Source organism: Giraffa tippelskirchi, chromosome 3 (assembly GCF_054371585.1).
Source record: "Giraffa tippelskirchi isolate mGirTip1 chromosome 3, T2T-mGirTip1v1.2.pri, whole genome shotgun sequence".
Lineage (NCBI taxonomy): Eukaryota > Metazoa > Chordata > Mammalia > Artiodactyla > Giraffidae > Giraffa > Giraffa tippelskirchi.
The window spans coordinates 5352334-5363402 of record NC_137277.1 but is presented as its reverse complement, the minus strand read 5'-3'; the positions used below and the strand labels follow the sequence as shown (position 1 = coordinate 5363402).

The following is an 11069-nucleotide window of genomic DNA, read 5'->3' as shown; positions in this document are numbered from 1 at the left end:
CGAGCCCGCCTCTTCCTGGGGGCGGGGCTACCGGTCGGCGCGGCCGGGCTCGCGCCACTGCGCACTCGCGGGAGGGCGGTACCACGGCGGCCGCGACATGGGGGGGCGCGGAGCAGACGCCGGAAGTAGCGGAGGGACAGGTCCCCCCGAGGGGTACTCAGCGCCGGCCGCCTCCGCCAAAGCCGCGGCCAGAGCCCAGGCCCGAGGGGGTGGGCGTGGCGGCCGCCGGAACACGACGCCCTCCGTTCCCTCTCCTCGCGGAGCGGCGCCGCGTCGCTCGTCTCCATCGGCTGCCATGAGCGAGCGCCTCCGCCCCAGGTGAGTTCGCAGGGCACCCTCTTCCCCTCAGCCCCTCGCCCGCTGTTGTGTCCTGGGGTACACGGAGCCGAGGAGGGCGCGACGCGGGGTCCGAGCGAGCCTGGGCCCTGCGGGTCTCCGTGTGGGTGCCTTGCCGTCCGGGCGGGGAGAGGAGAGGGATGCTCGGCTGACTGGGAACCTGGTCCCCGGGGGCGCCGGAGCGGTGACTCCTCAGGGCCCGTGTCGCCCCTCGACCCCATTTTTCCTCTCCCCCGCCCCCCGTCTTTCCCTGTTTGGAATGAAGTCCGGTCGGTCCCGGCGGAGAGAAGGGGGCCCCAAAGCTTCCCTGTCCTAAATTTAGGAGGGTGGGGGGATGGGAGGAATGGCCGATGTTCGAGAGGAGCCTCTCGGGCGCCTGTGAGGGGACGGCGGGCCCGGTCTCCCCGAGGTCGGGAAGAAGGACTGGACTTAACTCCGCAGGAGGAAGGGTTAGGTCAGACTGAAGCCCTTGTGCCCTGCTGGGCCGTCTTGGACGCAGAATAGGCGAGGGCCAAAGTGATGACCTGTGGCTTCCCTCCGGCTGTAGCGTGAAGAGCAGGCAGAATTCTAAACAGTTTGGGTGCGGAGCCGTTTGACTCCGAAGGCGGGAGGTAGTGCTATATCGCGACGCACTTACTTTTCCTGTGAGTCTGGACCCGGGGCTTAACCTAGAGGGTGCTGAGGGTTCCTTGATACGGACTCTGAAGAGTCCGGACCAAGCCGCGATTTTTCTTTTCCTTTTTCTCATTTCTCATCTCTGTGAACAGGTTAGGGAGAAAAAAGTTGGGATTGTACCCCAGAATGAAGAAGATGGACTTTATTCGAAATTAGAAAAATCCCTCATCGTGGAGTTTGAACTGAAAACTATAGACATCACCAAGTCCCATCTTTCATTCTTCTGATCAGGAAGCAGATTTAGAAAGCTCAGTTGGTTTACCTGGGTATTTCTAGGCCAATACTTTGGCTATCTGATGTGAAGAACTGATTCATTTGAAAAGACTCTGATGCTGGGAAGGATTGAAGGTGGGAGGATCAGGAGACAACAGAGGATGAGATGGTTGTATGGCATCACCAACTTGATGGACATAAGTTTGAGTAAACTCCAGGAGTTGTTGAGGGACAGGGAGGCCTGGCCGTGCTGCAGTCCATGGGATTGCAAAGAGTTGAACAGGACTGAGCGACTGAACTGAACTTCTAAGTTCACTGTTCTCTTCATTTTTTTTTTTTCCAAAACAGTCTCAGTGAGGCTTAAGTGAGCAAGATGAGGATTGCCTTGGTAAATTATGCTGTAGGTTTTTTTTGTCCCTCTATGTTTTCAGTGATTTTGAATGTAATTGACTGTCTTTCCACGGGGACCCGACCCTGGAGCGTATTAATTCATGGGGTTGAGATTCTGGAAGGCATCTTGGAAGTTCTTTAGGACAGTTGTATTTGTATATGAAATAAGAGTGGGCTGAATTTGAAATTAGGGGCCCAGTGTACCAACTTGCGAGATCCTTACGTATGGTAAGCCTGACAGAAGTGCCAGTTTTTTCCTTCCCACACCCAGTTTGCACTTCCAGCAGTTCCTCGGGATGTCTCACATATCTGAAAAAGTCTAAATATTTCTCTGAAAAACATTCCTTTTATCCAGTGCTGTACACAAATACTCTGGATGCGCTTATACTCCTAGCAGATTCCTTTTATCTCGTTCACGCCCTCTCACATGCTAACTTCTTTCCTGTGAAAGAGGTCACGTGAGTTGGCAGTGCTTCCTCTGCTCCCATGTGTTGTGTGGACAGTGGATCGGATCCAGCTGTCTTCAAGTCCGTTCAGATCTGTGGATCTGTTTCCTCAATTTTAAGAGGAAAGTTTGGTCTATGATGGATTTTCAGACAGGAGGGGTGGGTATGGGTATATGCACCTGTGCTTGCTCAGTTGTGTCCGACTCTTTTCAACCCTATGGACTGTCGCCCGCCAGGCTCCTGTCTATGGAATCATCCCGGCTAGAATGTCGGAATGGGTTGCCATTTCCTTCTCCAGAGGATCTTCTCGACCCAGGGATCCAGCCCACCCGCTTGCCTCTTCTGCATTGGTAGGCGGGTTCTTTACCAGCTGAGCCACTGAGGAAGCCCTGTATGGGAGGGAGACCCTTACTCCATTTAAAACATCCATTATCTCCTTTATAAGTTGAAAGGTGGTTTTTTTTTTGGTAGGGTGAAATAGTTCTGTAATTTTTTAAATAAAGTTTGAAAACCACTAGTCTCTCTAGGATTTCTTCTGTGCTCAGTCTCTAGGAGGGGACAGGAGGGTTGGAGAAAAGTGAAGTGATGAAAAGTGATGTATTCTGCCATCCTGAGAAGTTCAGTTCAGTCGCTCAGTCGTGTCCGGCTCTTTGCGACCCCATGAATCACAGCACGCCAGGCCTCCCTGTCCATCACCAACTCCTGGAGTTTACCCAAACCCATGTCCATTGAGTCGGTGATGCCATCCAACCATCTCATCCTCTGTCGTCCCCTTCTCCTCCTGCCCCCAATCCTTCCCAGCATCAGGGTCTTTCCCAATCAGTCAACTCTTCACATGAGGTGGCCAAGGTATTGGAGTTTCAGCTTCAACATCAGTTCTTCCAATGAACACCCAGGACTGATCTCCTTTAGGATGGACTGGTTGGATCTCCTTGTGGTCCAAGGGACTCTTCAAGACTCTTCTCCAACACTGCAGTTCAAAAGCATCAATTCTTCGGCGCTCAGCTTTCTTCCCAGTCCAACTCTCACATCCGTTTATGACTACTGGAAAAACCATAGCCTTGACTAGACGGACCTTTGTTGGCAAAGTAATGTGTCTGCTTTTTAATATGCTGTCTAGGTTGGTCATAACTTTCCTCCCAAGGAGTAAGTGTCTTTTAATTTCATGGCTGCAGTCACCATCTGCAGTGATTTTGGAGCCCCCCAAAATAAAGTCTGACACTGTTTCGACTGTTTCCCCATCTATTTCCCATGAAGTGATGGGACCAGGTGCCATGATGTTAGTTTTCTGAATGTTGAGCTTTAAGCCAACTTTTTCACTCTCTTTCACTCTCAGCAAGAGGCTTTTTAGTTCCTCTTCACTTTCTGCCATAAGGGTGGTGTCATCCTGAGAAGTAACAGATGCTGAACAATAATCTGTTACTAAATGGCTAGGGAGAATGTAATTAGTTACAGGGTGGCTGCTCAGATTATAACCTGGCCTATGGCATTAATGTTAGAAGTTATAATCTGACTGATTGTGTTGAGCATGAAGCTATGGTTTTGCAAAATATTCATGATGTTGAAAGAAATGCTTCAAGGATGAATTCTGCAAAGAGCTTAGAAAAAGGAGAATGAAGAACATGTAGGGCTCATTCTTAATCCAGAACCATCCAAAGGGAAGAACTCCCAAAAGGCCGGAGAGATCCTTCTGGTACCTGGAGGCAGGGATATTTCATGTGACTTTCTCAGTTTAATTGAAATCTTCAAAACCAGCCCATCCTCTTGACGTTCATCATCTTGTCACTAGAAAGATAATAACCTTATCTCCCATTATAAATGAGGAAATTGGAAAGTTGTAGTCAGGCCCGTGAGTTTGCTGGCAGTGACTCAGCAGTCCCGGCACAATCATCTGTTGGAACGCCGAGAAAAGAGGAGTTGGGCGACCAGCACCGTCGTTGGAGCAGTTTCTCTTTGTGCGGCGGCTGGCCTTCCACCAGTGTTCTGCAACTGTCATCATGTCAGGATGAGTGTAGCGATTTCTTGGTTCAACTAGCACATCCATTTAATGATTATTAAAGCCTGATATTTATCTAGTTTTTAGCCTCCAGTACTTCAAGGTAAGATCTACTCCCCTGAGAGAAAGGTAAGGAGCAGATCTTATTTTGTAAACAACTGAGTCTTAGGATGCCGCAGTCCATGGAGTCGCAAAGAGTGGGACACAGCTGAGCGGCTGGACTGGACTGGACTGGACTGAACTGAGTCTTAGAATGGTGTAGCCCCCTGCCGGTTGGCTAGTGCTTCCTCAGAATCACACACCCGATATTTATCATTCCAAGCCTAAACTGGGTCCATGCTCATTGATTAATAATGTTAGATGCGTTCACAAGAGAGAATTGAGCTCGGGGTGATAAATTTTCGCCAATGTCCAGACCTGATCAAAGCCACTCTACTCACGTAGAATGTGTAACTGTATAGAAGATACTGTATGTTCAAATTTAGTATTTTCCAGAAAGCTCTCTTACCCTCTAGATATAGCAACTTGAACTCTGAAGAGCTTTCATTATAACATTTTATGCTGCTTTGTATAAATCAGCCTTTTGCCAGCGCTGTCCAGTAGAATTTTCTGTACCTCTTCTGTTCATGGCAAGTGTACTGGAGCAGGTTGCCATTTCCTCCTCTGGGGCCGACCCAGGGATTGGACCCGAGTCTCCTGCGGCTCCTGCGTTGCAGGCAGATTCTTTACTGCTGAGCCACCAGGGCAGCACAGTTCCATGCAGTTTCAGTTAAAAGTATACCCCCTTTAATTTATTTCTATTTTCTAATTGGGGTTTAGAAGTCCTACCAGCACTCAATTCTTGCATAGGAAACATACAGACTCGGTCTCCATCATACACCTCAGAATACTTGACCGAGAAAGAGGTGTGATTTTTCTTTAAACCTGGACATTTTAAGCAACTTGTGGTGCAGTGTAACAGTAACAAGCTGGTGAAGTAACTTCTCTTACAATACCAGGTGGTGCAGCCAGTCATCAAATTAATGTGTCAGAGAGCCGCCTTAACAGTGATTGTCCAGGAAAGTAATTTGATGCATTAGAGGGCAGAGAGCTATTGTGTTAATGTGATAATTGGGGGAAAATCAGAGATGAAAGAAAGTGAAAGAATAGAGGCTACCTCCAACCTCTAATGCTCTTCCTGTATAGCACCATTTTATAAGGATTTTAAACGTAAATAGGCAAAGACAGCCACTCCCATCTTAGATGTTGTCACATGGACAGGAGTAAAATTAGGATAACTTGGAATGGTAATTTCAGGAAATGGAGGAGAGATCACCTTAATTAGGTAGAGTTAGAGAGCTTAGTCATCAGTGTCTTCCTGCTCTTGTGTATTCCAAGCAAGCATTTCAAATTGTCAGGCTTCTTTTTAGAAATTAGTTGTACTAATTTAAGCTCGACCTTCCTTCTGTTGTTTTACATTTTTGCTCTTCTGACTTTTTTGCTTGTTGGGATTTTCATATGACGATCTATCTCTTCAGGCAATAGGGCAAATTAATATGTTTAAATTACAGTTTGAAGTGTGCAGAAGACCAATTTTTTTTTTTCCCTCTTTGTGGTTTAATTCCAGGAAAAGGAGAAGGAATGGCAGTGAAGAAGACCACCATCTCCCCCCACAGACCAAAAGGAGCAGTAGAAATCCTGTCTTTCACGATTCTTGGGACACAGAGGTAGGAAGTGGTCGAGAGCGCCTGCTGTTTTCATTGCTTGAGGCGCTTCTGGGTAATGAAGGTTATTCTTTGAATAGGAAAAACTGATCTGACTTGATTGCAGTGTTTCTAACCTTTTTTTCTTTCTTCTGAGTCATGGCTGTTTTGAGGATGCTACCCACCTTCTCCACAGCAAAACAGCCTGTGTCTGCATGGAGTAATACATAGACATGCCCAGAATTTGTATGTTACAGGTTTTATAGGCCTATGAAAGCCCATCTTGGAACCCTTGTTGGTATTTCAGAAGCCAACTTCTTTTCTTTTCTTTTTTTTTTTTAAGTATATGGACCATTTTTAAAGTCTTTATTGAATTTGTTGCCAAATTATTTCTGTTTTATGATTTGGTTTTTTGGCCTCGAGGCATGTGGGATCTTAGCTCCCCACCTAGGGAGGGAATCTGCACTCCCTGCATTAGAAGGCAAAGTCCCAACCACTGGACGGGGGACGAGCTCCTGAACTGAGGTTTCCTGGGTGCTTCAGTGTCCCTCCTGTGCACTCGGACGCCTGGTCTGCTGTGGGGCAGGAGCCGACCGGATGCTGCTGTTATTAATAAATGACGCACCTGAAGCTTTGACCCTCAACAGTTGTCGGCCTAAGAGAGAAACTCCTTACTGTGAAGATCCCTAAGCCCCGGCCTCATCGCTTAAAGCAGGATTCCGTGCCTCCCAGTTCTCGCACAACCAGAATAATTTGTACTTTAGTTCTCAATAGTAGGATTTGATCTATATCTGGTCTTTAGCAGAAATCCAAAGTAACTCCCTCAAGGAGGGAAAAAATCAGTAACTGTCAGGTAGGTAATCCTCATTGAAGAGCAGCTGATGCACCCTAGAGCAGACTTGATCCTTCTACGTGGAGACTGAACTTTCTGTAGCTTTTATCCCCTCTTTTAAATCCTCATATCATTTTTTTTCCCCTTTAGAGTAGCAGAAAAGTGTTGAGCTTTTGGTTAACGTGATAACTAGGGAATTTCACAGATGAAATTAAAGATTAAAGGATTAAAGGCTGCCATGAACATCTAAGGATAAGAATTGAGTTTCCATGATTCTTTTGAGTTAAGACTGTTCATTAAAAGAGTACGTGATGATTACTTTCATGGTATCTGTAAATATTTCTTTACTTGTGCCTGTATGTCAGTCCTGCTGTATGATGGTTGGATTAGTTCAAAGGTACAATAGATCTTTTTATTTATTGATTTTTTGTACTGATCTTTTTTCCCGTGTCTACAGTTTTAATGCCTGAGAGCAGGAGTGTAAATGGTCATTTTTTTAAAAAATCAAGCATTTCTGATCTCTTATTTTGAATAATACTCCCTAGTATTAGGTTTGGTTGTATTTTGATTGCTGTTTGTGGAGAATGACCTTCACTCCTTTTCTGATACCCATGCATTGGTCTCACAGAAGAAGTTGGTGCATTGTTGTTCAACCTGTGGGTTCATGTGTGGTGTTCTTACTTGTCCGAAGAAATTCAGTGATTAAACCACTCTGTAGTTATTAGTCTGAAGGGTGGACTGGATTGCCCTGGTAATAATTAACAGTCAATACAGGTACTTTTTACCTGTCATGGCAACCTGAACTTGCTAGTAGACCCTTCATCACATTTACCAGCATCTGGTGTTGTTGAGTAATGTGGCTGAGCAAACCCAGGGAGTGCTGGAGCAGCAAATGGCAGGGGGGTATCTCTAAAATGGAAAGTTAAGTCCTGAATAATTAAATCTACCACTGGAGTAGATCATTATGTTTATAGCATAAAAATAGCCAGTTTAGGGACATTTGGGTACTCGTTGATAATTGTGTACAAAGGGGAATATAATAATAAGTCATTACTAGTAGATTCTTAATTTTATTAATTTGCATAATAAAGTCGATTATTAGTGAAAATGATATCTTTTAATTCTGAGCTAGGGCCAACAAGGTATATTTCTTTAAAACACTTACGAGAAACCATTCCCTGTGTCTTTCTTGAAATACTTACGTTTAGAACTTTTTGCTTGTAACATGAACGGCTTTCATTTGGTTAATTTCCAAAACTCACCGTTTTCTCCTAAATGTAATAATATTGGCAGGTACTGGAAAATAAGACATGAGGTGTTGGAATTATTTTGAACTGTTCCACAAGTTACGTCATGCTTATCTGTGAAATGGAGATGGTATGGGCCTCTTTTTTCCTCGATTCTAGGAAGCTGAAGAATGTGAACCGACTTGCCAGATTAGTTATGTAAAGAGAAATTCTGAATCTACTTGTACATTTTCTTCCTGTCACTTTGGTGGGTGTTATGATCTCTGCTTTTTAGATGGAAAAATTGGGTCACAGAAAAATAAAGTCACTTGCCCAGAGATACATTACTAGTACAAGGCAGGTCAGTGAGCCCCAGAATGTGAGCTACCCACAGTGTGTACCATCTCCCAGAAGACGGATCAGAAGGTCTGAGGGACTTTGCTAAATATATCCAGGGCTGCTAGGTCCTGGACTTCTCTTGAATCATGGAAGCAGAGAAGAATATTTTTCACAGTTAATGCTCTGAAACTGTATTAGCTCAAAAGCAAGTTTAGTAAAGAAATTGGGGTTTGGTGTTCTTTTCAACTCTGATCAGTCTTTGCCTTGAAGACACATTGAATATTTACTCCACATTAAATATTGATTTAATGACTTGGGAGCTTTAGGGTAGTATTTTGAAAATTGAGATATAATTTACAGTATAGGAATAAAAAAGTTTTTTGAAAGCCATTCTAGATGATTCCTGGTAGTTAAGGTCTAAGGCAGGTTTGATTTTCTGTCGTGAGTAAGTGGAGTGATCGGTCACTTTGCGCCTTCTCATTGAGTCCTTTACAAAGGTAGTCCCATTCCCTGACCTCACACAGCAACTGGATGGGTAAAAACTAGCTGAATTTAACTGATTTAGGTTGACCTTTTCTTAGGCTGGCCGTTTTGGTTTGAATTGTAGCTTTGATTATAGGAATGATGCTCTTTATTTTCAGCTTGAACATCTTAATTTGCAAACTACACTGGACACTTCCACTGAGTCTGGCCTCTGGTGTGTAGGTAAATGCCTTGTAAGAAGTACTGCTACCTGAGTGAATGAAAGCTGTGCTGTTTTTAAATACAAAGACCCCAACTTTAAAAACACTCTATTTCGCTGTGCCAGGACTTAGCTGTGGCATGCAGTCTTAGTTGCCGTGTGTGGGGTCTAGTTCTCTGGCCAGGGATTGAACCAGGGCCCTCTGCGTTGGGAGCACAGACTCTTAGCCACTGGACCAGCAGGGAAGCCCCCCCCCACACACACCTTTTTTTATTTTAATACTTTTGACTTACCAAGACTGAGCTTTTAAAGATGTTTGGATCATTATAAAATCACAGCAGGTAGAGAACTAGAAGATGTGGAAATAAAACAGAGGTGGCTTAATTGGAACAGCCTATGTCTTGTTCTGGTGTCTACTAGAAAGGAAATTCTTTGATGTCATAACCCTGAAGCCCCGAGGGTGTTTTATTAGGAGTGCAGAGGCATGACAAAAATAGCTGAACCAGGGGAATCTGTGCATCCTTCAAATTAGGATCCCATAAGTCCGTTTGTTTTAACTGATAAGAATTAGCAGAATGTTAGGTGATTTTTTTTTTTTTTTGAACAGTGAATTTATATGACCCTGGGAATATTTAGCATAGCTTTGTAAGAAGGTATTTTAAGACTTTGTTTTTGCTCATTCTTATCGTTAATCTGTCTAGGGTAGTAGGACCAGCCTGAGACAAAACTATTCTGGCAGACTCCGGGGTGAGGCGTTAAGGTTGTGTACTTAAATCCCTGTAGCGGAGGACTTGGTGGCTCAGTGGTAAAGAATCCACCTGCCATTGCGGGAGACACGGGTTCCGTCCCTGACCTGGGAGGATCCCACATGCCATGGAGCAGCTAAGCTCGTGCACCCTCAATTCTTGAGCCTGTGCTCTGGAGCCCAGGAGCTGCAGCTACTGAAGCCCATGGGCCCTAGAGCCTGTGCTCTGCAGGAAGAGAAGCCACCAGAATGAGATGCCCTCGCACCGCAACTGGAGAGCAGACCTGCTCGCCGCAACTAGAGAAAAGCCTGAGCAGCAACGAAGACCCAGTACAGCCAAAAATAAATATAAATAAATTTAAAAAACTATTAAAAAAAAACTCTGTAGCAAATTAACTCTGAAATTATTAGGTTGCTGCAAAAGTAATTGCTGTTTTTGCATTGTTGAAATTTGCCATTTGGTATTGAAATACAGGGCTTCCTAGGTGGTGCAAGTGGTAAAGAACCCACTTGCCAGTGCAGAAGATGTAAGAGACTCCAGGTTCTATCTCTGGGTCAGGAAGAAGATCCCCAGGAGGAGGGCATGGCAGCCCACTCCAGTATTCTTGCCTGGAGAATCCCATCAACAGAGGAGCCTGACGGGCTGCAGTCAGTAGGGTCACAAAGAGTTGGATACAACTGAAGTGACTTAGCACACATACACATTGGAATACATTCTAAACAAATGTGGTTATGTTATACATCATTTTAATGTGCATTTCTTTTATCTTTTTTCATATGACTTATTGCAGTTTGTATTTATTTTAGACAATAAAAATGATGTTAGACAACAAGCAAATTCTAGCAGTTGCCTTATTTGAGTTCAAAATGGTTCATAAAGCAGTGGAGACAACTCGCAACATCAGCAGTGCATTTGGCCCAGGAACTGTAACCAGTGTACAGTGCAGTGGTGGTTGAAGGGGTTTTGGAAAGGACACGAACCTGAAGGTGAGAAGCACAGTGGCCGGCCAGGGGAAACTGACACGATCTGCTGAGACCATTGTGGAAGCTGATCCCCTTAGGCTACACAGGAAGTTGCCAAAGAACTCAGCGTTGACCATTCTATGGTCATTTGGCATTTGAAGCAAACTGGAAAGGTGAAAAAGCTTGGTAAGTGGGTGTCTCAAGAGCTGACTGGAAATGAAAACAATCGTAGTTTTGAAGTGTCATCATCTCTCATTCTGTGCATCAACAACGAACCATTTCTCAATTGGATTGTGATGTGTGACAAAAAGTGGATTTTATACAACAACCGGTGACGACCAGCTCAGTGGTTAGACTGCGAAGAAGCTCCAAAACACTTTCTAAAGCCAATCTTGCATCAGAAAAAGTCACAGTTACAGTTTGGTGGTCTGCTGCTGATCTGATCCACTACAGCTTTCTGAATCCCAGTGAAAACATTGCTGAAAAGTATGCTCAGCAAATAGAGATGCTCCAAAAACCACAATGCCTGCAGCTGGCATTGGTC

General features: G+C 44.8%; 1 protein-coding gene across 2 annotated transcripts in view; it reads left to right on the top strand.

Moving 5' to 3' along the window:
• Nucleotides 1–67: 67 nt before the first annotated feature.
• VCF1 (VCP nuclear cofactor family member 1) overlaps nucleotides 68–11069 on the top strand; it is a 17638-nt gene continuing 6636 nt past the window's right edge. Inside the window, exons 1-3 of one of the 2 annotated variants that reach the window (XM_081581335.1) lie at nucleotides 1104–1624; nucleotides 2297–2410; nucleotides 5663–5762. In XM_081581335.1, the coding sequence (XP_081437461.1) occupies nucleotides 1620–1624; nucleotides 2297–2410; nucleotides 5663–5762 (219 nt within the window). In that variant the 5' untranslated portion in view covers nucleotides 1104–1619. Of the gene's footprint in view, nucleotides 319–1103; nucleotides 1625–2296; nucleotides 2411–5662; nucleotides 5763–11069 lie in introns of those variants that run through there. The other variant, XM_081581334.1, reaches the window with a different exon arrangement.